Source organism: Aricia agestis, chromosome 2 (genome assembly GCF_905147365.1).
Source record: "Aricia agestis chromosome 2, ilAriAges1.1, whole genome shotgun sequence".
Lineage (NCBI taxonomy): Eukaryota > Metazoa > Arthropoda > Insecta > Lepidoptera > Lycaenidae > Aricia > Aricia agestis.
In genome coordinates this window covers 19652293-19677155 of record NC_056407.1, presented here as the reverse complement: position 1 = coordinate 19677155, position 24863 = coordinate 19652293, and the positions used below count along the sequence as shown (strand labels likewise).

The following is a 24863-nucleotide window of genomic DNA, read 5'->3' as shown; positions in this document are numbered from 1 at the left end:
AAATTGCAGACATTGACAAATTTGACAGATAAGTGAAACAAAAGATACGAAAAACCATTTACATAAAAGAGACAGTTTTTAAACGTCGAATCGTATCGCTGTCTCTTTCTTCGCCTGAGCTATGACGAAAATTCGATTTTTCGAGATTGTTCGAAAAAATAATTGAAAATGTAAATAATCGAGGTATTTATTGCAATCAAGACATGTGGTAAGAGATTCCATGGGTTTTGTTTACTTTCGAGTCATAATAATTGGTACATTTTCGAAACACGCACGACGTCATTTTCAATTTATTTAGGTAAGACAAGACGCGGCACGTTCGTGACTGCGCTCGATGCAGACTAAACAACAGACGGCCCAATTGGGCCGTATTTGAAGCTTCACAACGCGCGCAGTGGTAACATATCTGGTTTGAGTATTTCATCAGTGGGGGTCACCAATTAGTTTCGCTCGGGGTCCATTTTAAGAAATGAAATGACATTCGCGGTCCGCACATTTTATCAAAAAAGAATATATGAAACAAAGGTAACTACGGAAATTACAAAGTTATTTACATTACTTATCGATATTGGGCATTGTCCAAAAAAAAATCACATGTACTTTTTATATATTTTTTTCGTTAAAATAGGGTATTTTAAGAATATAAATTAAATAATTTTGAAATTCATTGGCTAGTTTTTTCTCAATAAATTTTTAAAGTTTCGCTCTGACGTCATCATCGGCCGCAATTGACCTCTGCAGTATGTTTTAAATTTCCTTTCAATCTTATTTATAATGGCTGGTTCGTCAAATGCATGTTCTCATTGTGTGAAAGCTGATACGAGAAGCTTTAAATAACAATCTGGAAAAAATCGAATTTTCGTCATAGCTCAGGCGAAGCAAGAGACAGCGATACGATTCGACGTTTAAAAACTGTCTCTTTTATGTAAATGGTTTTTCGTATCTTTTGTTTCACTTATATTCTGTCAAATTTGTCAATGTTTGCAATTTTGAATTGGAAAATTGTTCGGAAGAGATTTAAAATAGTATGGACGTAACATATCTGTATAAGTAGAACACCATTGATAATGAATATATTTTTAAATTACTTTTTTAGATATTTAGTATAATCCGATATAATTATTATTATATTAATTTCATCCTGAGACAAAAAATGAAAATAAAAACTTATTAAGCACTTGTAAATTTGAGATAGGTACCTCCTTCTATAATTAAGAATTGTGTTTGGTGTTAAAAAAATATCTTGTATCGAAGCATAGGTTAAGTTACGGATTGTTACTAAATAGTAAATACTATAACACATTTACTTACTAATAATATTTTTATGGGTTTTTTTTTAATCCTGAAATAAACATATTTTATTTATTTTAATAAAGCTTGCCAATGGGCGCTGACCAGGCTGTCGAAGTGTCTGAGCGTCAACGGCATAGCATCAGCCATGAACGTGGAGCAAAACCCGCACTTCACCGCACACCTGGGCTTGATACTTCTGGCTCCCAATGTCCGACAGAACGAAACTGACAAGTTCGTGAAGACTATAAACCAGGTACTAACCTAAATCTGTAACTTTGCTGTCAACTGAGCGCCAGATTGCCTTCGGATGCAGGGACAATGACGTGAATCGATTTCTAAACTCGAACGTTTTACATTTTTTACAGAGTAGTTTTTTGCAGTTTACAAACAACACATAATCACCAAATATTTAAGATAATAATATGTATAATAGTAAAAATTATAATCTGATCTTTATATGTTAATTATAAAAATAGCCTGCCACTAAATCTGGTAATACTTTTAGATGATAACCTGGAAAATGAACATGGCTCCTTACGACTGGCTGATCTTGGCGCGTTCCGTGCGCGACTTCGACAAAATGAATGACATATTGAACGCGACCGCTATACGCTTCGACCAGAACATAGTCGTGGCCTACCCGGACCCTCAGTATAAGATACAACCATTGAATCTTTGCAAGAAGAACTTCGTATACTCCAAGCTAGATCCATTGATACATAAGAAACGAAATAACGTCTACATCAAGAAGCAAAGCTACGATTCAAATAGAGCTCTCTTCGAGAATAGCTACTATAGGACCTCGCTAAGATTCCTCAATATCACCAGGCACAAAACGTATAAGGATAAGATGCCTTTGCTAAGATCGGGGGTGTTGAACTACAACTATTCCAGGGAGTTTCAAATGACCAACATCAGTCAATACTTCTTGAGGAGAGCTATCAGGACTTGGAGTCGAAAGAATAATATGACGGACTCTTTCAAAATAAACTTGCTACAGTATTTCAAGCTGCGAACAAATACTACATTATTTGCGTCGTACTTAGGTAGGAATTTTGAAAATCATAATAATAATGTTATCTGTACTAAAATAGTTATAAATGCTGATTTTGAGGAAAGAATCCCAGTCCATTTATTTGGTATTTTCATAAAATCAGTCATCAGTGGAATATATACAAGCATCGGTATTTATAGAATTCTGTCGTTTACTGGTCCCTACTAACAATAGCAAGTTACTCAACTAAAAGTTCTAAAGCCAACGAGTTTTTTAAACTATAACGTTGTAGGTGCTTGGAGCACAGACAGATCTATGTCCCTGGTGGACAGCCCGTACCCGGTGGAAGCTCGCCAGTTCATGGGGGAGAGGCTGGTGGTGGGGCGGTGTAACGCCACGGAGGAGAAGTCCCCAGATGAGGACACCACGTCCTCGGCAGCGCTCATGGATGACGTACTGCAGTTCCTCAGCGTGCAGCTTAATGCCACGTAATTTTACCTTTGGTAACATATTTTATGTCCAACTAGGTTGAAGAGTAACTCCTTCAGCGTGATTTTCCAATGTCAGCAAATTAAGGAACAAACCCAGCGAGAAGAACTTCAGTACGACGAAAGTCGCAGGGCTCTCATTTTGGTTTTAAAATTAAGGTTACCGATTCGATTGATCAATAAATCCTTACTACAAAAATATACGAAAGCAGTTCTTGATACGATTTTGGTCAGTCAGTTTTATTGAATTTTGTGTGGCTACGATTTTCGCTTGATTGTAAAAGATTACAATCGATCGACTTTCGAAGTTTAATCCTCGCCCTGACAGTTCAGTGACGCGGTACTACAGCAAGCTCGGGTTCCGCACATACGAGGGCGCGTGGACGGGTCTCCTGGGTGCGCTCATGGACAACTCAGCGGACATCGCGCTGGAGGCCGTCACCGCGCTGTCAGCACACCACGAGGACATGGACTTCGTGTTTCCTATCGCTGAGACCATGTGAGAGGACTTATAAATAAAAATAACTACCACACCGGTTTCGGTGACGGTGGCTGGTTTCATTGTAACCATGCCAGTTACGTAGGAGTAATTTTATAGCGCGGTACACAAGAGCACTCTCTATTACTATACTCTTATAAGTGTCATAACCCAATGGGACGGAAGAACGACACAACTGCCGAGAGATCAGGCGCAGGACCGACTTTTAACATGCCCATCCGACGCATGGATCATGTTACTTGTCAGACAATCAGGTGATCAGCCTGCATTGTCCAGTGTCCTAATAAAACTTGGAAATATCAAATAACATGTTTCATGTCACGACCTTCGAGTCAAGATTTACACCAAGGACGCCTTCGATTTAAAAATATGCTATTCGTATCTATACACACTACGAATAGCTGTAGCTGTAGAGTGTAGTAGAGAGTCTAGGGTGAAGTGGTGTTGGACTAGATTGAAACGTGGATGACGACGCTGAACATAGTTCCGACACCGCGCTGGAATCTAGTGACACTGGTAGTTTCATGACTCTCGCTATTATAAATCTTTCAAAAATATTTCAAGTTTGCTTTGATCTTCAAACTTTAACCAATATAGATAATATAATATTTATGTATGCTTTTCAACGCGAGCCTCTAGAGCCGTGGTGAGATATCAAAGAACCAATTTGGTGCCAATATCATGTCCTTTCAGGTGTAACATCTACATACGTCACCAGGAGACTTCGGCGGTTCGGGACATATTCCTCGCGCCCTTCAGCCCGCGCCTTATCGCCTGCGTGCTGTCTGTAGCTCTGGCCGCGTCTGTGGCTATAGTCATCATCAGTCGCCTTACTTCGGCGTATAGGAATGTGCGGCATATGAGCTGCGGCGAAGCGCTTATTTGGGCTACGGGGATTCTTTGCCAACAAGGTCGGTTCAAGGATACTTAATTCATTTGAAATAAGTATAGCTACGTTTTCGAAAAGTGTTCAACGCAAACTTTCGCTACGACAACAGTCTATTTAGTAATTTGACCCGGTATATATCTATCGTCAGATGTAATGAAAGTATAACAAAAGTTTAAAAAGTTAAAACACGATATCTACACGATTGTGTTACAGCACATCAAAATGTTGAAATGTTTGCAACGTAATCGTGAATAATTCCACGTGAAAAATATACCATCCTCATCACCTTGATGAGTGGCAGTCTTCCCTGTCTCCCACAGTACGTTTTTCGCATAACTTTCTGCCGCGCACTGTAAAACCAGCAGTATTTCCGGACCAACACGACTTATACGACCTGCGAACCTTGAAAACGAGAGCGTAATTCCTCTTAGAAGGCTGGCAGCGCACCTGCAGCTCTTCTAATGTTTTTTTTTAATTTTTATTTTTTTTTATTTAAAGATACACCAACAACATATTGTGACAGCATTAATAACTTAAAAACTAATACATTTTTGTCTAAACTAACACAATAGTTAATTACAGGCGTATGCAACTGTTTTAGAGGTATTTGCTCCTTTCATTAAAAATAAGTTTCTAGAAGTGTGTCATAAGAAATGCTTAACTTACTATAATATTTTATGTAATAATTAATATAGTAAACAAACTTACAATTAATTAGAAGAACTAATATTTAATTTTATTTCATTGCAATTAAGAAAAAAAAAACAATATAATTATTTTTTTGTGAGAATAACTACAATTTTAGTAACAAGGTGTCATCGGTTGAAACTAATTAGCAATAATATTATAATGTAGCGAGTGTACATAGGCGACGGTAGTTTTTTTCCATCAGGTGACCCGTTTGCTCGTTTGCCCCCTTATTTTATGAAAAAAATATTTATTCTTTTAACTCTGATTTCGCAGGCGGCACCTGGACTCCACAGAACCCTGCGGCCAGTATCGTCCTGATCGTCTGTCTGCTGTTCGCTGTGGTCATCTTCAACGCCTACGCAGCCTTCATTACTTCAGGTAGAGACGACATTATATCTATCCAATATCCATACTCCTCACCTCATAAATTCTATAAGTATATAGCTTACGGCTATAGTCAATGTTTGTGTCATGTAGTCAACCTTAAGAAATCTTCTGATTAAAATATTTTTTGTTATTTTTAGTGTTATCGGTGCGAGTAGCCAGTGTTGGTACAGTGGCGGATGTATTGCATTCGCCAAACTTGAAGATCGGTTACGTTAGAAACGGGGTTGACCAGATGTATCTAATGGTAATTCTCAAAACTAAAAATATATTTGTTTTAGTCAATTAGTCTTGATTAACAAGATCAAAATCGACACTCTTGTTCCGTCGACAACATCAGTTCAGCAGTTTACCAAAGCAGTTCTCTTATTCTCTTTTGACAACTTTGAACATGGGTGGAAAAATAAAGGGGTTGACTATAATAAGCTTTCATATTCTCCCCAGTCAACAAAGGATTCTCAGCTCAACGCGTTCTACATCCGGGGCTACTCCGAGGCGGAGAACCTGGTGTCTACAGCGGAGGAGGGTCTGGCGCGGGCGGCGAGCCAGGATTACGCCTTCTTCGCCGGTCAACAAGTGGCCAGACATACGATTAGGTAAGGAATTTGAGCTATTCGCGCATTATAACGACTGCTTGAGAGGATTTGCTACAGGCTTTGTGCTCGAGGAATCTAGCTCTACCCCACGATATTATGGAGTGTTTAGTATGGAATATTTTGCGCTGTGTTTCGCCGAGTGAGTGAGTTTACCGGAGGCCCAATCCCCTACCCTATTCCCTTCCCTACCCTCCCCTATTCCCTTCCCTTCCCTAATCTCCTCTATTACCCTATTCCGTCTTAAAATTGCCCCCTTATTTCATAAAAAAAAACCTATTGCAATAAAATTCAGCTTATTGATTTGAGCGTTTCACATTTTAAAGATAAAATAAATGAAGAAATGACTATATTTATAGTATTTGTACTCTAGGTCCCTGTCGCAAGCGCGCGGGCGGTGCGCGCTGCGGGAGCTGCCGGTGCACTCGACGCGGGCGGACATGGCCTTCCCCCTGCCCAGACACTCGCCCTACTCCAGACCCATACTCGTCAGGTACTACCCATACTCGACAGGTCGTGTAGGCCCCTGTTGCAGGCGCGCGGGCGCTACGGAGCTGCCGGTGCACTCGACGCGGGCGCACGCGCCCTGCTCTAGGTCCATACTCGTCAGGTTTTGAGGCTATTCACTTATTACACAAGACGAAAAAAGTTAAAAACACCCCATAACACGTTTTATGTATATTATTTATTCTATGATCCAGCCGGCAGTTCCAAAATGGTAGAATTCTCGTGCAGCACTAGTCTAACTCAGGATGCTAAAGCCCTGGTCTTCAACAAGTGTTCCTTGCCTGCTCAGACCAGCGCACAAGAGCTCTATCGTCTTGCCATAGAGCTCTTGTGCGCTGGTATGACCCAGGATGGTAAAGCAATAATAGGTAAGTAAGTATAGTTGCGGCGGGTTGATCGTGCCCGGAACTATACCTTAGCGGGGAGTGGTGCACTATGGGGTTTTAGTGGGTAGACCCTACGGGGAGTCTCACATACTCCGGCTGATATCCCTAATCCGCCGGAGATGCGCAAAGCATTTCCCCATGTAAAAAAAGGATGGTAAAGCCTTGGTCATCTGCTCCCAGCCTGCTGCGTCTTCGCAGTGGCGGTGCGCTGGCGCGGCTGGCGGCGGCACTGGTGCCCAGCATGCCGCAGTGCACGCCGTCCTCGGGGTTCGCGTCGGCGCGCGCCGCGGACGTTCGCACCGCGCTGTTTATACTACTGACTGGGCTGTCTACTGCTGTTATTATAGGTCAGTAATTCGCGACCCCCCAGAGGGTCTCGACTCACAGGTTGCAAAACACTGCCGGAAATACATAGCTGATGGTATGATTTCCTGATTGTCAAAAAAAAACTAAACGTAAAATTTTGGAGTCCGTGGAATAAAGTGTTGTCAATGACAAATATATTTTGACCGCAGGTATCGGCGAATACACGTGGAGGAACCGCAAGAAGTACCGTCGGAATTTGGGAAAATGTTTTAATCGAATGTTGAATTTAGTCCTATTCAAACTTTAGATGATAGTTTCTGGTTGAAACAAAAAAGTTATTAGTTACTTTAGAAAAATAGATTCATATTACGTAGACAGCGAATCTACGTTATACGATCATGTCAAGCCTAGCCGACAGAGTCAAGTAAACACCACCAAATAACGTAGATCCGCTATATAGAGCCGTTGCAGATAGCTAAGAGCAGATGATATTTTAGTTCGTTTGTCTGTCTATTCTAATATAGTTAGATTCATTTTATGTGTGTTCTCATACGTATACTCCCGTACTGCTTTTTAGCGGTGGTTTTTGTAGAACTCGTGTTTATTAGATGAGCAATCTTAATAAAAACGATAGCAACATTACAACACCATTTTACTAAACTATAAATGTAAAAAATATGTCAGACACAAAATGTAAAGTGTAAAATAAAACGTACTAAAAATATATATATATTTAATTTTAAAAATACATTTAACTAGTTCTTTAAGTAGTGGTCTTCTGGAAGGTTCTGTCGGTTGACTCCCTCCGTGATGCACTGGAGTAGGGGTTTGTTGGTCTTGACCTTCTCGGCCAGCGCCAGTTGGAGGGTCCTGGTCTGCAAAGTGTTCAGCTTGGTGGCCAGCCCCAAAGCCGCGTATACCCTGATGAAAGCTGTCGAGCAGCCCGACCCTGAAATACGAGACGAGTTTGTCAGACTTGCACTAATTTAGCTATAGCTAGAATTTTGTCACTAGTGATTAGTGAGAAACACACTTTACAAATAAATAATAAATGTTTCGCAGGCTATAACCAGCTATAACTTTCTTTCTAAGCCTAGCTGCAGGTTTCATTAGAAAAATATATAGATAACTATCAACGAAAATACGCCTCCGATAAGGGGGCTTTGGCCCCCGTCACAGTTATAACTTAAAGGTTTGCGATCTGCGTCGCCACTGATTTGCATCATATTTTGGCCAGCGTTGTCAGACGTCCCGATTTTGGCGGGACGTCCCGATACCCGCTTTTCGGGGATAACTCGAATGTACGTGCAGCGTGCTGAGAAAGAAAGATGCGTAATGAAGATAAGAGTGTGGGAGATAGAAGGGTGGAATTCTATGGCTAATTTTGATAACTGTTGTCTCGTAAACGTAATTTTAGGTCAAATAAAAATATTAAAATTCGAAAACGTTTGATTTTATAGGTTTTATACTATGTCCCACTTTTGACGGAAGACTATGTTACTCAAAAACCGGAAGTTCCTAAGTCCCGACTTGTCACAAAAAAATCTGGCAACGCTAATTTTGGCCCCGGGTCCTCAGCTACGCCACTGTACCTACTCACCGTAAGTGCCGTACTCGCCGGACTTGTAGTCGTGGGGGTAGATGTAATGGTACTCCGGCCACGACGACCGGTTCAGGATGAACACCGTGTTCGAGTCCGGCGGGTATCTGGAATACATAACAAATTGAAAATAATAATACTATCACACCGGTTTCGGTGACGGTGGCGGTTTCATAGACACCGGGCTAGTTACGTAGGAGTAATTTTATAGTAGGGGAAGCCAGCCCAAAGTGGCCACCTTAACTGCCAATTTAAAAAAAAGACGAAATATTATATATTTAAAAATAAAAAATGTACTACCAGATAGTGTATTTATTATATTTCTGTTATGTATAATTCATATTGACCCTAATCTTAAAATTAGCTCATGATTTACATATTACGACAATCTGTCAAAAAACCGCTTTGCCCGAGGGCCCGCCTAAAGCGGCCATAGGGGTAAGGGCAAAGTGGCCAGCCCAAATGTTCACAAGAAATGGATTTTTTTTCTTATATTTAAATGTAATTTTTTGGTAAAATGAATACAAAAAAGGTAGGTAGTAAAAAAGGTATTTATTAAAAACAAATTAACAATTAGTGGTATCAATATCAGTCTCCAAATTATCATAAAATATTCTTTAAACTATAATTTAAACTTTTTAACTTTAAATATATATTTCTTAGAGCTTCAGTCTTTAATGTAGTCCCATGACCCATGTTTACCTTTTGTTTTATATTTGTTCACCATCTAAAAAAATATTTTTAAGTTAATATTAAATTTGATGATCTTTGTGGCTCAGTAGTTGAGCGTGTTGCCAGCGCTCAAGCTGGGGGTCGCAAGTTCGAATCCCATCGATGGAACAAAAAGTTTTCAATGTTCCCGGGTCATGGATGTGTTGTATTAAATATGTGTATGTTATAATAAAATCTTAAAAATATATCATATAATTATTAAATATATTTCCGTTGTCTGGTACCTGAAACACAAGTCCTTAAAGTACATAGCACGGGGCCAGACTGACGTGGTGTGAAACGTCCATAGATATTATAAAAAAAATGAAATATAAAAATTTTCATAGAAAACTATATATAATGGTGGACCGGGCAAAGCGGCCAGCTGGCCGCTTTGCCCGGTCCACTTTGCCCTTTGGGAACAGTTCTGTTTTAAACATAATTTTCTCTCACATTTTTTATCATACTCAAGAATAAAAACAATATACATAAAGCTTAATAGATAAGAAACGACACCGGGACAACAGAAGCATTCAAACATACAAAAAAAAAATGAAAACAGGAAGAATTTACCTTGCATTTTTTTAATAAAACGTGCAATTCTAATGTTTTAGTCACAACAAGCGCGCGCCTTCCCCAACCGCTCCCGCGTCACTGCGCGGGGCGGGCCGGGATGTTCACAATGCGTAAGAGCGGCAACGTCACACTGCCTTCACAAATAACCGAAATATTAAGGGTGGCCACTTTGCCTCCTATGGCCACTTTGGGCTGGCTTCCCTTACTCAAGTGTGTGCGCAGTAGTTTAAGATAATAGAGCACTGTCTATTCCTTTACTCCCTCTACTATTCTCATAACACATAGGACGGACGACCGACACAAATGACGAGATATCAGGCGCAGGACCGACTTTTTACATGCCATCCGACGCATGGATCGTCTTACTTGTGATCAGCTTGCATTGTCCTAACCAAACTGGAAATAACTTCGGTTAGGACTTAGGACAATGTAGGCTGATCACCTGAAACTTTCCAACGCTGGAATCGAACCCACGGTTTCCGAGTCAAGGACAGTCAGTCACAGGGAGGCGTTAACGTTAAAATAATAATTACTTATTAATATTTAAATGTGGTTGCAACAAAAACTCTGTTTATTAAAATTGCGATAAAATTGCGGTAAAAAAATAGCTACAATACTGTTAATTAATTGTTATTTTTTATTGTTTGAGTACAAAAACGACTACTCCGCAAAGATATTAAAAACTTTATATAAGTATGTATGTAGGTACATTTTGAATCACTTTTATTGCCATATGTATTAAAAATTTTAGGAAATAATAAATAATTAAAAATGAGAAATTAAATACGAAACGAAACGCTACGAAAAGTGCGTAGACCATAATAATTATGTTCTGCTAAATGTAATAATTTACCCCTTAATAATACAATCAAAAACTTAAACGTGGTTAAAATACTATTGCACGTTAATAATATTATCGTGCATTATTTACTATATTATCTATACTAATATTATAAATGCGAACTTTCTCTGTCTGTCTGTCTGTCTGTCTGTCTCGCTTTCACGCCAAAACTACCGAACCGATTGTAATGAAATTTTGTATACAGATAGTCTAAAGCCTGAGAAAGGACATAGGCTACTTTTTTTTACTGGAAAAAAGCGTTAGCGCGATGTAAGATACGAACATTTGTTCAAATTAATTTAGTTCCAAAAATTCATACTAGATGACGCGGTGCGTCTCTTACATCGCGCTAACGCTTGTCCAACATCTTTCTATAAGAGGTGGTATCATCATACACTCGAGTTACGATATTTATCGATTGTTATTTCTTTTTTACGTTATTTAATAAGTCAGTACTTTATTATTATATACAGTGACGTAACCTTAAACCTATCAATGATAAATAGTTTATTGGTAAAGTTGTGTAATTAGGGGGCTAAATGAGCTTTAAAATTTGGCATAAAATATAAAGTTTAATTAAAAAAAATGAAATATTATGTGCACACTGCACAGCTGTTTTGATTTAAGGGGTACCTACCAGGGTTTTTTTTTTATAAAAGCCAATTTTGTTGACATCGCGCGCTATAAACTGAAGTCCACGCGGACGAAGTCGCGGGCAACAGCTAGTAGTAAATAACTCAAAGTAAAATAGAAGCCACCTTGTAATTAATTTGTAGGGTATGAAAATAACTAGGAGCGACGTTATAAATAAGTTAGTGGTTAGGCACCTAGGTAGGAATAACTCATTCGTTGATTAATACTACTACTATGAGCTTATGATATCATAATCCATAACTGTTTTAATCGCAATAGCAATCCATAATTGAGATTTGAGAATATTGCAGTCTCCGACTAGGCCGTAAAGAAATATTATTACGCTAACTTTAGAGCTGTGCTCGAATTAGTAATAAAAGCTTGTTAGGCCGCGTTCAGATGACACGCGTCGACCACGCGAAGGACCCGCACAAGTGTTGTGCCCGTATTACACCCGCGCTCGCCACGCGCACGCATAAACTAGTAAGTGACCGGAATACTTTGTTCAGCGGGCGCAATTGTGCAGCGCGTATGCGGGTGAGCGCGAGGCGGGCGCGGGGCGGGCGCGGGGCGGGCGCGTGGCGTGCGTGGGTGGAATTCTATAAATACAATTTGAGATCTATAATTGATGTGCCTAAAGACTCAAAAGAAATCAACAAATTTCAAAGCGAGTTTGACGCGGGTGCAGAAGCGGATGGCGTGGGCGGGGCGGGCGCGTGTCGTCTGAACACGGCCTTATGTGTTTATAAATTCTCGTAGTTATTATTGTGCTAGCAGACCTCGACATAATTTAGTGGAAAACTTTGATCCTTATCGTCCGCTTTCGGACAGGGGTATAATGCTTGAGTGAGGTCATGGCTAATAGATGTGGGCACTTTCCCAAAATTAGGAAGATCAAAATTAGTTTTGCGCATAGGATTTATAGAGTATTTTGAATTAACTGTCCACGATGTAAATAAAACAAAAATTTACATGGTTGGCGTTTGACGTGTCCCAGAAGTCCATGTTATATGTCACAGTCAAAAAGTTAATATACCTAGCGGAATAGAGAAACAAAGGCCTGTGCAAGAGAGATGTCACTATCAGTAACACTGCGTGGTAAAAAGAGACGTGTGATACATGACAGCAGCACTCTTTTTTTGACGTCCAGTCGGCACATGCCGCACGTTGACAATTTAATCTCATAGAATTCATGTTCAATCATGCTTGTGTAAGTGTATACGTACACATATTTTTCACACAGAAGAAATCCAATTTCGGTTTCGTTTGACAGCTCGATATTGTTGCTCTATTCCGCTAGGTATATTAACTTTATGGTCACAGTACTGTTTTCTCGGAGTTTAAGTTATTTTAATTAATTGACATCCCTGCTCCCACGACGTATCCGTTATTTAATTCTTTTTTGTAAGAGTCATCACCATCAGGCATCTAGGAAGCGGCTTTTACTTTAATTGGAATGAAGTTCCTTATCGCGCTTTGCGAAAGGGGGCTACACGGAAAAAATTGTAACGACACCTTTTTATTAGTACCTGAATAGTAGGGGCAGAGGGCGTTGATAGTATTCCTGGGTGTCAACCACATGTCGTTTTTGAGAATAAACAGCAACATCTACCGGACGTCGGAATAAATTGTATTACAATTCCACAAAAGTGTCGTTGTTAGTATTCCTGGGTGTCAACTAGGTGTCATTTTTTATAACTTCGTTCCATCCGGTGGTCCCTTGACACCTCTCAAGTTTTTATTTCTTTTTTGAAATGCTTAGCTTGCATTTACAGTTGCTTTAGTATAAAATAATTCACAAACTAATGCAATGAGAATTGGTCGTCAAAACATCTAACATTCCACAGGCCTAAACCCAAATTGAGCCAAATTCTGGTAACTAAAACTATATGTAACTGGAGCCCGTGATAATGGGACAGGTCCTTGAATATTAAATCTTTTTAAAAATGAGGGCGAAGGGAAAGCCGCTACATTCTGACTGCATACCCTGCGTGGTGCATACCCAAAGGTGACAAAATCTGACTTACTTCTCCCCCTCCTTAAGTCGTCATACACTGACGCCTCTTAAGTTGCACAGTGATATTTGCAAGGAAACGTGGAACATGCCCAAATATCTCGAAATCTGACTTACTTCTCCCCGTCAAAGTCGCCACACGCTGACGTCTCTTAAGACGTTCAGTGAGATTTGCAAGGTCACGTGGAACATACCCAAAGATGACAAAATCTGACTTACTTCTCCCCCTCCTTAAGTCGCCATACGCTGACACCGCTCTCGGCGAGCCAGGCGGCGTGCAGCACGAGCGCGTACCGCAGAAAGCCGATCACGAAGAGTGCGGTCAGCTCCGACTCGCCCCAGTACTCCACAGGTGCGACCAGCGGCGCAATCACAAACACCAGTGCGTACAGCACCCAGTAGAATCTGTAGAAGATGTAGCGTGGAACTTCTTAGAAGATCTTTGTGGTGCTATTCATATTAATTTTGTAAGTATGCATGTGATTACCGAAATTTAAAAGACCCTTTAAGGATAAAATCGTTCAATTCAATGTTCAATGAAGACATTCACGATTGTTAGATCTTAACTCTATTTATGTTCGCTGCCTATGACAGAATTACTAGAGATCCTCACAAATTCTAGCGCAGATTTGGATTTCTTGTTTTTCTTATATTTTAGGAAAGCAATAACATAAAATTTAACCGAGGGCTAACTTTAGGCCAAATCTGATAAGCGTAAGAATGTAGACTAAAGAGCTTCTCACTTTTTCTGGAACATAACAACGGAGTCGTTCTCAAGGTCAGACATGTTGATTGTCTGCTTGATGGCCTCCTGCTGCGGGCTGAGCTTCTGCATGCGCGTGAGCAGGTGGGCATAGAGGAAACCCTTGCGGCAGTCATGCGGGTCGTTGTCTGTCTTGAACGTGGCGTGGTGCAGTCTGTGGTGCTGCACCCAGTCGTAGATCGAGCCCTGGAAAGAAGTCGTGGAATGTGAGATGACAGAAGAGAGATAAGTTTTTTTCAGAAAATATTAGTAAGAGTATGAGTTCGAGTTTGTTAGACAACAAGACTGCAGGTCGCAAAATGCAACAGACAACCGTAGCCATGTTAATAAGTACATTTTTTATTGCCATTGATTTAAGAAAAATGCACTCACCACTCCTGCAAGTGTCTGGAAAATCATCAATGCGATCTTCAGTTCTTTGCTGGCTGTGTAAGTGTAGTGGGCCCATAACCTGTGCGCTCCTGTGGTTATGCCCAAATTAGCGAATGCGACCAGCGTAATCACTGAAACGTAAAGGAATATTGATTGCTATATTTTATAACTGAAAGGAAAGCTGATAAGTGTATTCAAACCGAATATACCTTAAAAGGCCCATTCACGGCAGGACTGCACGGCAGTTCTGCAATGAATGGGCCTCACTGATTGGTTCACACTCGGTGTTTCCGGCCGGCAACACCGAGTGTGAACCAATCAGTGAGGCCCATTCACTGCAGGACTGCCGTGCAGTCCTGCCGTGAATGGGCCCTTTTAGATTATAGGAGTCATAGACAATAAGGCCATATTTAGTTGGAGTTGGAGGCCTCTTGAGAACTTTTCTACAACACGCAACGTACCATCGAAAAAATTGATTCATATGCAGATGGCTACGTCATTTGGGCGGGTTAAGTGAATTCGATGAACTAATCGTGTTCAGCGGACCTAAAATGGTCATATTTTGCAAATCCTCTCAAATCAATTCAGAAAACGAATAATTGTCAAAACTGTCAAACTGACGAATGTCAAATTAGTACGAATTACTAGACATGAATTGCAAGCAGAATGACCATTTTGCGATTTTTTAAAAATGAATCATATTATGATTCATAATAATAATATGATTCTCCAAAGCGACCATTAATTTAGCCCCGCAGTTTAACGTACCGGTTCCAAATTAAGTAGGTCCGCCATCTGCCGATGAATCGGCTTCTCTGATAGTACATTGAATAAAAATATCAGTGTAAAACTTACAAAACATAATGGTGAGGATCTTGGCCTCAACGAAGAGCAGCCAGAGGCCGTAGATGGAGAGGAGGTGGACGTGGATGTAGAACAGGACGGCGGGCCAGTTGGCCTCGCGCGCGCGGCTCATCTTGTCGCTGCGGGTTTCCATCTGGCCTGGAACTGCAATCCATACTAATAATATTATAAATGTGAAAGTGTGTCTGTCTGTCTGATATAATCCATACTAATATTATGAACTAGCTGATGACGCCCGCAAGTCTGTTGCGTCAATATTCGTTTATCACGCGGGAACCGTACATTTTTCTGGGGTAAAAAGTAACCTATGTTCTTTCTCGGGACTCAAAGTATCTCCATATCCAGCAAAGTCGGTTCTGAAATTTGGTATGGAGATACTTTGAATATCGGGAAAGGACATAGGATACTTTTAATTCTGGTAAAGTGTACGGTTTCCGCGCGTTGTAAACTAATTAAAAAAAACGGCATCTATTGACGCCCAGGAATACTAACAACGCGTCGCTGTTTATTTTCAAAAAAAAAAACGCCATCTAGTTGACGCACAGGAATAATAATAATAAAATGTTTTATTCAAACATAAATACAATGCACTGCACACACTAAGCAAAAAAAGAAACAATAAACCAAAAGAAAAAACTATCATCGCCCTCTGCCCCTACCATGCAGGTACTAATAAAAAAGTGTCGAGGTCAAATATTGTTCTATCTAGCCCCCTTTACGCCGAACGCGCGATAAGGAACTTCGTTCCAAAAAAGTTATTGGAGTTTAAGTTTTATAACCCTTATACATATTATTATGAAATATGAATGCGTGTCCGTCTGTTACCTCTTCGCGTTGAAGCTGCCTAACCAGTTTTGTCTAAAATTACAATATTATGGTCTAATTAATTATTATTCTTATTATTATTGGTGCTTGTAGAAATATGACGTGATCCATAAACCTATAAATATATTATAAGTCTATGACGTGATCACTTCATTTGACTTTTTAATACGAAATAGGCCCACTACACATTCCCGTTGAGTTATCTGTTATCTATATCGCCACTATCAACACTACTGTGCTGATGGTGTCGATGTTGGTAACCAACTACAAAAACACTTTCACGTCTCAGGGGTATCCGAGGCACATGCTAAAGCAGTTTTTACCTGATTGGAATTTTCCGTTCATTTTCCGGGATAAACAGTCCTTTCCCAGGACTAAAGGTACCAAATAGCAAAATCGAATTTATAATAGTAGTGGGGATGTATAGGTCGGTTAAAATTAACACGTTTACACAAGTAAATACAATATAGTACACCGACAATGGTAAGTTATTGAAATTTATACGACTGCGTGGCCAGTGGTAAAATGCAAATCATCTCTACCGCACTAACCTCTATTAATTCAATGAACTTGCCATAAAGTCGATTCTGAGAAAATATAAATAACATATAAACAATACTAAGCCACTGGTTCTCATAGGCTATTTGCACTTACATCAGGGGCATTGATGTTCAAGTGCCAATCGGGAAGCTCTCTCTGAATTGTTTGTACAATTTAGTACAAGCAATTAAGAGCTCGGGCAGACTGCAAACTTTTAGGGAGATCGCAGACGACAGACTTTTTGTGCGATCGAGTCTGCGGCGCCCATACAGTTGGCTTGGCGCGGCCAGCCTACCTAGCATACGCCAACGAGATATCTCACTCTACATGTTTTCTCGATGTTTGGTGGTTTGTCTCTTCATTTCTATTGACCCTAACATGACAAGCATTTTTTCTCGCGTAGATCTATCATCGAAATAACACATTTTTATAGAGTTTTGTCGAGATAATGTCGAGATTTTGACATTATGAGACGAGTAGTTTTTAATTATCTCGAGAGTGAGATATCTCGTTGGCGTATGCTAAGCAGGCTGACCGACTGTCAGGGTAGCTATTCCTATCTCTAGTAGGGCAAAACCAGAGATAGATCAAATATTGGCAATGGCCGTTAGTCGGCCGATAGTTTGATCGAATGCTGATGTATGAAGGTGCGCAGATTAATTGTATCGGCCGATAATAATGTACTAAAAATCCCAATTTCGTCAAACTATCGGCCGACTAAAAGTCTGTAGTATGAAGTATTATACTACAGTCTACAGACTTTTAGCACAGAATAGATAATAGTACCTACAAGCTTTTAGTCGGCCGATAGTTTGATTAGAGCCTCCGCATACTACTAGTATGCGGGGGCTCTTAGAGTGAAGTTCGAGCTTGGCATTTGCCAACAATAAGACGTAATTTCGTCTATAAACACACACTTAGTTCTGTAGTGGATTTATAATTTTAATTTTATAAGTACGATACCTTTTTTTATATGATTTTTAGGGTTCCGTACCCAAAGGGTAAAAACGGGACCCTATTACTGAGACTTCGATGTCCGTCTGTCCGTCTGCCTCCAGGCTGTAACTCAAGAAAGGTAATAGCTGGAGCCTAGAGAGTTGAAATTTTCACAGATTATGTATTTCTGTTGCCGAGCTATAACATCAAATAGTAAAAACAAAGTAAATTAAATATTTATTAGGGGAGCTCCCATACAACAAACGTGATTTTTCAATCATTTTTTGCTCGGTATCAATGATGACAATTATAGGTAGGCACTTGAAATGTATTTACATAAAATACTCAGCTGTATTTATACTTTAATAATTAATAATAAAATTTAAATAAAATAAATAATTAAGGGGGCTCCCATACAAAAAACATTTTTTTTACTATTTTTGCTCTATAATGGTACGGAACCCTTTGTGCGCGAGTCCAACCCGCACTTGGCCGTTCTTATTGATATGCAAGCAATAATTATTATGAAAGGGAAAACCACATATACGAATATCATACAGTAGTCTAACTAAGCTGTCATTGTCATTGTGTTGTTTTGGTTTTTATTTATTTTTAAAATAAAATAATTATTAGCTTTAAAAAAAAATTGAAGGGCCGGCAACCTTTGTATGTGCATAATATTATTATTAGATTATTATAGCTTTACCTTTCGATACTCGGAACTTTTGTTTATATTTATAATTAGTTAATGTGAATGGTGTTGGGTACTTTTAGTTAAATCTTTAGTTTGTATCTTGTTTTATTTCTTTGATATATATTTTTAATTGTCTATTTTCTAAAGTACAACAAAATTTTATTAAAAATGGAATCTTGTAGAATCTAATATTTTTTGTTTCGTTTGTTTTGACAGGTGACAGATTTCTTGACCATAGACAAGAAGTCTTGCGTGTTGCCAATATAATCATTGTGGTGACAGCGCGCGACAGCTGTTTGTCGTGTGCGACAACATCAGTCTAGTCGTGGGCTGTCGCGAGATATATTTTATTGTTGTTGTATGTTCTATGTTGTTTTAGTTGTTTGCAATCTGTTGTAATTAGTTAATAATGATATCCATGTCGTCATTATTGGCTCTTGCGGAAGACCGGCGCTGAATATGCCCCTGGGTGTACCAGCACATGCCGAGCATGAGCCAATTTGCGGCTGCAATTTGGAATTGTCTTGTTTTAAAGTATGTGTGCATGTATCATTAATGTAGTTGCAAATAAACTTTATTATTATTATTATTATTATTAAGCTGAGACGGCTCAGTTTAAGGTGACGCCTTGATAATTTGGCTGCAGCGATACCTATCGATTTTTCTCAACAATGACTAAAGCTAATAAATTAAAGTTCATTTTCAGTATTCATCATGTCTGTATCTTTGAATTACCCATAGCATAACACGATTGGTCCACTTTTATAACACAAAATAATTAATCAAAAAGACCTCTATAAAAACAGGGATTCTAATTTTGCCAACAGAGGAGAGTGATTTAAGCTTCCAAAATTTGTACACAGATTAGTTCAAGTATACACTATAATTTGCCTATAGCTTATATATATTTATGGTTTTTTAAATTACGCGACAAAAACCATTTTTTCGCAAACGCCATTTCCAAGAAAACAAGCGATGTAAAACATATCCAAAACGATTTTTTACTTTAATACGGCGTCACCTTAACTCATTCAACACATAAACAGAAAACATGCGCATGCGACGTCATGCTGCGTCATAGCTGTCAAGCTTATGTGTGCGTGCGTCCCATTCGGGCGGTCTAGTGTGAAGGTCTACTGGACACGATTTATATTATTATGATTTATGACTGTGATAAAATTATTTAACGTTAAAGAGTGTTAATGAATCAAAAGTTGCCGAATTTGTATATGATGATGCGTAAGCGCAAATCAGTTATCGCTTTTGTTTGGCTCTCACTTACCCCAAATTTGTTCCACAATTAAAAAAAACTTTGTCCGTTAAGAATCAAATATTTTGCATTGAGGATAAGTATAATATTTTATAATATTAACTAAACCCACGTGTGTATTATACAATTTCGCTAGAGTCCACACAACACTTAATACAATGCAGCAACCATCAGCAACTGAGAATTTTGCGAACAATGCAAATATATTGCAACGTGGAATCGATTGTAGTTTGTACTAATTAATGAAATACTACACTCTGCCTGCGACTTTGTTTGCGCAGAAACTTGTTAAAATACAAAAATCTACTTACTTCAAAAAAACTTTATGCTAATTTTTTTTTCTCCTTTTTCCACTCATTTTTTAGGGTTCCGAACCCAAAGGCTAAAAACGGGACCCTATTACTAAGACGTCGTTGTCTATCCGCCTATCCATCCGTCTGTCTGTCCGTCTTTCTGTCCGTCCGCCTGTCTGTCCGACTGTCTGTCTGTCCGTCTGTCTGTCTCCAGGCTGTATCTCAAGAACCCCTATAGCTAGACTTCTAAAATTTTCACAGATTGTGTATATCTGTTGCCGCTATAACAACAAATACTGAAAACAAAATAAAATTAATATTGAAGGCTCCCATACAACAAACGATGATGATTTTTTCGGCCTTTTTCGCTCTATATCAATAATAGCTAGAGGTAGGTACTTGAATTTTTCACACATTCTTTTGTTATATTATGTGTACTTTAATATTTAATAATAATATTAAAATTTAAAATAAAATAAAAATTTAAGGGGGGCTCCCATACAAAAAAAACAACATTTTAGCCAATTTTTGTACTGTATCGGTACGGAACTCTTCGTGCGCGAGTCCGACTCGCACTTGGGCGAATTTTTCAAATCGTTTAGCTATATTTATACAGGGTGTAAATTGTAACAAAAAAGTGATAATATTACTTTAGGGTGTGTACCTACTACCTTTGTGTCCGGTGTCCCTTATATAGAGTTCACTTATCGTTTTCGGCATCTAAACTGCCCCGGGGCAGGGTGGGCTGATAGGATACGGATATAGCTGAAGTTTAAATTAAGAACATAACAACAACTACGTATAATTTCACTAGTACTACGTAGTTTATGTTCTTTTTTTTTATGAAATAAGGGGGCATACGAGCATACGGGTCACCTGATGGAAAGCAACTTCCGTCGCCCATGGACACTCGCAGCATCAGAAGAGCTGCAGGTGCGTTGCCGGCCTTTTAAGAGGGAATAGGATAATAGGGGAGAGTAGGGAAGGGAAGGGAATAGGGTAGGGAAGGGAATAGGGTAGGGGATCGGGCCTCCGGTAAACTCACTCACTCGGCGAAACACAGCGCAAGCGCTGTTTCACGCCGGTTTTCTGTGAGAACGTGGTATATCTCTGGTCGAGCCAGCCCATTTGTGCCGAAGCATGGCTCTTCCACGTATAAGCATGGCTCTCTTAATTTATTCTTCCAACGTTTCCGGTCCTGTCGGCCCACCCTAACCCGGGGCAGTTCAGACTTCAGATGCCGAATACGCTATGTGAAAGTAACAGCGCTGATTTTTTTTGTGTTTTGTAATTTGTGGGCAAGCACCCCAGCGTGATACAGTTGCCCATACATACAGTTGTCCAGTCGGCACGTGCCACACGTTGACAATTTAATCTCATAGAAATCATGTTCAATCATGCTTGTGTAAGTGTATACGTACACAAATTTTTACACACAGATGAAACCAATTTCGGTTTCGTTTGACAGCTCGAGATTGTTGCTCTATTCCGCTAGGTATATTAACTTTATAGTACAGTCTCTACAGTAGAAGTGACAGGCAGACACTCTAGTAATAATTAATATAGTAAATTATGTTGTCTTGTGTGTTATCAGTTATGCACATTTACAACTTACGCAAGGTTAATATTTTGGCGCGCTTAGCAAAAATCTTCTAGAAAATTGAGGTTAGTTGGAAGTTGGAGGTCATATGGATTTTGAATTATTATATTTGATTATTTGCCATTTATAATTTATACATATTTGATTGTTTTTGTAGTAGTATAGCCATAGAGTAAATATCGTATTGGTTGATTAATGACATGCCGGATATATAAGTTGCTATAAAAATATAAATAGGTAGGTACTTACCTACATATTATTTATTTATATTTTTATAGCAACTTTACTATTTATAAGGCGACTTTAACTATAAGTAAGTATTATAGCATGCATTAGTTTATCCCAAGGTACGATCGAAGAAGATCCGATTTTACTCCGACTTTAGCTTTTTTAGCCGTAAGGGATCTGACTTCTAGTAATAGTCTACTACTAATTTTCTCTGAAGGAAAACTTATGGTAATAGACTACTACTAATTTTCTCTGAAGGAAAACTTATGGCCAGTTTACATTATTCCATTCCAGTAATCCAATCCAGCGCTGGAGCCTGGATTGCTCTGCAGAATTATGTAAATTGTAAACGGACCAGTGCCCGTTTACATTATTCCAGTAATGATCAAGACACAAGAGTAGTGGTCTACGGCATACTGCGGTATTTTATAAACAAAGGAATTAAATTAAAACAATTCTCAGGCCTATAGTAGGTACACAATTTGAGCTCCATATTTAAAATTGTAAGTAAATTAGTATTTTGAACTTGTGGTCGTAGAGTTCAGTATTTGTATTGTATGTTAATTCAATTACTTTTTGTATTATTTTGTATGTGGTTATTTAAAGGTGCACCAATAAGAAGTGCTAGGTCATAATATAATGGGTACGGGGTAGTATGCAATGACGTCACTGGCAGACGCCACGCTTTTGGCGTAACAGACACCATGGACAGGCCAAGTTAGGTTGAGTTAGCCTTAGTTCTGTGTGGGGGCTACTAAACGCCTCCACATAGACGTGTCTGCCGACGACCAGGCTGATAGAACTGCGGTGGCCCCACATTTCCCGTGGATCTGTGATCTGTCAGTAGCGGCGCAGAAAGGAACACGGTCAGATTTTAGTGGGTAGAGCTGCGGCCACTTATCATCTCATCGGTCCCACATACCCTGGTTGCCCTCCCCAGCGCTGCCAGGGATGCCTAATAGCATTTCCCGACCAAAAAAAAGATGAGTTAGCCGGCCGTAGACGATAAATGTATTGTGCGATATCACGCTTCAATTTTATTGAACAGTTTATTTGACAATTAGATTGAAGGCGCGACATGTTCATTATCAATCCTAGACGGTTACCTAGACGGTAGAATAGATAATAGTACAAGCGTGATATTGCCATAAAATTGTTCGTCTAGGGGTCCGCTTATTGGCTAAGGAAATTGACCCCCGTGTTCCAGAACTTTTCTCGTATTCTCCTTAAGGCCTGTTTCACCACTTTCTGATAAAGTGGCGAATAGGCTATTCACAACTTTTTTGGCAGATTCTCCATACTTCATCTGACATGTCTAAAGTGGTGGGTGGTGTGGGTATTCGGCACTTATCGGGAAGTGGTAGAACAGACCCTTAATCTTCTTTAACAAGGGCATTGATATCAGGCAAGCAGTTATTTTTCAATCAATATTGTAAGAAAGAGAATTATGGGAAATACGCGATGCGTCCGATATGACTCTCAATAATTCAACCACTACCATTATCTACGTGGTCAAGTATCAATTACATTCAGTAATGCACAAATCAACTGTAAAACCTGTAAAATATCATGACCGTAATAACTTTATAGTAGGTACGTGAGAGCGTAAAGAAAGACACAATATATTATACCTAAAAAACATAAGATTACCCCGGTAGAATACCTAACTAAACTTTTTCTCTTCCGAAATCTAAAATACCTTGCAGATATTGCAAAGAATTATAGCCTAAATAGAAATCGTTTGTACTTTTTAACCTTTTAAAAAAGTAAAACCACCATATTTAAATGTGCTCTAGACTATTCTAAAAAAAATTTAAAAAAAAAAAACACTTACCAGCAGCGTTTCTGACTGAAGCGCGGGCGAGAGTGTCCGCAGGTGAACTATTTCAGCGATGACTGGCAGAACCACTGTGACTGAGTGCGGTGGGCGCGGACAGTATCGAGGGATTTGTTTCAGGGTTCCGTAGGCGGTTGACAGGTGCCTTAATTGTAAGTTCCGAAATATAATCCTGTAACTGGCCAATGCTTCTGACGTGTACTCACTCTGTCTGACTGTCACTGAATATTGAACTGGTCTGCCAGTTGCCATCATAATTTTACGGTGGCATTATTGATACATTAAGTGTAAGTAAGGTATTAGTAAATTATTATTTTTAACAAAAAATTAAAACCGACTTCCAAGGTAAAACAATAATAATATGAACTAAAAAGTATTAAATAACTCTTACTCTATAATAGTGCCTTTTTCAGAATTCGTCTAAATCTCAACTATTTCTGTAGGTACATACTACAGTCTTCATTATTTGAAGTAAGCGAAATTGTGGTAAATGCTTGCAGTTAACTAAGCGATGCTGCAATTTAAAAACTTTTATCTTTAAAGGTTCAGGAGTTCTGTTCAGTGCCTTTGGACCAAGAGACACCTTTGTATGAACTTTCTCTTATTCGTAACATATGTTTAAGTTACTAGAAACAATATTTTAACGACTATGAGTCTTTTGACCAATTTCAAGGATTTCCCTCGATTGCTCATAGTTCCCATCATCAGCTCACCACTTTCGTAATTATTATACAAAATCAAGATTATATCCTATACAACAACACAAGAATTTGGAAAATCGGTCCACAAACAGCGAAATAATCATCAAAAACATCTGCTTCGATGCAAAATATCACGAAAAGCATCAATAATTGGGTCATAACGTGATGACCCATGGCATAATTATGATTTTGATGATGATGATCAAATAAATTGATGTGTTGGCTTATGCTTTCAGTTGTTTAAACAACGCCGAAATATATCTATAAGGATTCAAAAGTTCTCTTGGGTACCTTCGGATCCAGGGTATAACCTGGTGCGAAATCTTACTTTTTGATAGCATTTACCTCGAATGCTTCAGAAAAAATTGAAATCACTATATGTTTCCATACAAAGTTTGTTTTGTTGTAGTTTATTTTGTTTTGTTGTATGAGGTTTCACTCCAATTTGGTCCCATTTTCACAAAAGTGGTGACCTGATGACCTGGCCATGAGTAATCGAGGGAACTCCTCGAAATTTATATGGAAACATATGGTGA

The 24863-nt window shown here is 39.0% G+C and overlaps 2 protein-coding genes across 4 annotated transcripts; one reads left to right on the top strand and one right to left on the bottom strand.

The window, feature by feature from the left end:
* The first annotated feature begins 1813 nt into the window (after positions 1-1813).
* LOC121739698 (glutamate receptor 2-like) lies at positions 1814-7336 on the top strand. The gene is made up of 10 exons (XM_042132233.1): positions 1814-2339; positions 2580-2775; positions 3104-3274; positions 3968-4185; positions 5127-5231; positions 5378-5484; positions 5682-5833; positions 6204-6323; positions 6904-7070; positions 7239-7336. Exons 1-10 carry the CDS (start codon positions 1814-1816, stop codon positions 7334-7336), a joined length of 1860 nt encoding a protein of 619 aa, XP_041988167.1.
* Positions 7337-7750: 414 nt separating this feature from the next.
* Positions 7751-23693, bottom strand: LOC121737188 (acyl-CoA Delta-9 desaturase). Of its 3 annotated transcripts, none has more exons than XM_042128786.1 (7): positions 23624-23693; positions 15395-15547; positions 14540-14670; positions 14148-14353; positions 13624-13809; positions 8630-8736; positions 7751-7978 (listed from the first exon to the last, which is right to left on the bottom strand). In XM_042128786.1, exons 2-7 carry the CDS (start codon positions 15534-15536, stop codon positions 7785-7787), a joined length of 966 nt encoding a protein of 321 aa, XP_041984720.1. In that variant the 5' UTR covers positions 15537-15547; positions 23624-23693; the 3' UTR covers positions 7751-7784. The 3 variants fall into 3 exon arrangements, with proteins under 3 accessions (XP_041984720.1, XP_041984728.1, XP_041984735.1); XM_042128794.1 differs by having other exon boundaries at positions 15395-15551; positions 23631-23649; XM_042128801.1 differs by lacking the exon at positions 23624-23693 and adding an exon at positions 19681-19703.
* Positions 23694-24863: the final 1170 nt, after the last annotated feature.

Excerpts from the sequence above, each read along its gene's own strand:
- LOC121737188 (XM_042128786.1), bottom strand. The coding sequence starts at position 15,536 with ATGGAAACCCGCAGCGACAAGATGAGCCGCGCGCGCGAGGCCAACTGG. Across the intron at positions 14,354-14,539 it reads TCCAGACACTTGCAGGAGTG|GGCTCGATCTACGACTGGGT; the intron begins GTGAGTGCATTT and ends ACTTCTTTCCAG. Across the intron at positions 8,737-13,623 it reads CGACTTAAGGAGGGGGAGAA|ATACCCGCCGGACTCGAACA; the intron begins GTAAGTCAGATT and ends TATGTATTCCAG.
- LOC121739698 (XM_042132233.1), top strand. The coding sequence starts at position 1,814 with ATGAACATGGCTCCTTACGACTGGCTGATCTTGGCGCGTTCCGTGCGC. Across the intron at positions 2,340-2,579 it reads ATTATTTGCGTCGTACTTAG|GTGCTTGGAGCACAGACAGA; the intron begins GTAGGAATTTTG and ends ATAACGTTGTAG. Across the intron at positions 6,324-6,903 it reads TCCAGACCCATACTCGTCAG|CCTGCTGCGTCTTCGCAGTG; the intron begins GTACTACCCATA and ends ATCTGCTCCCAG.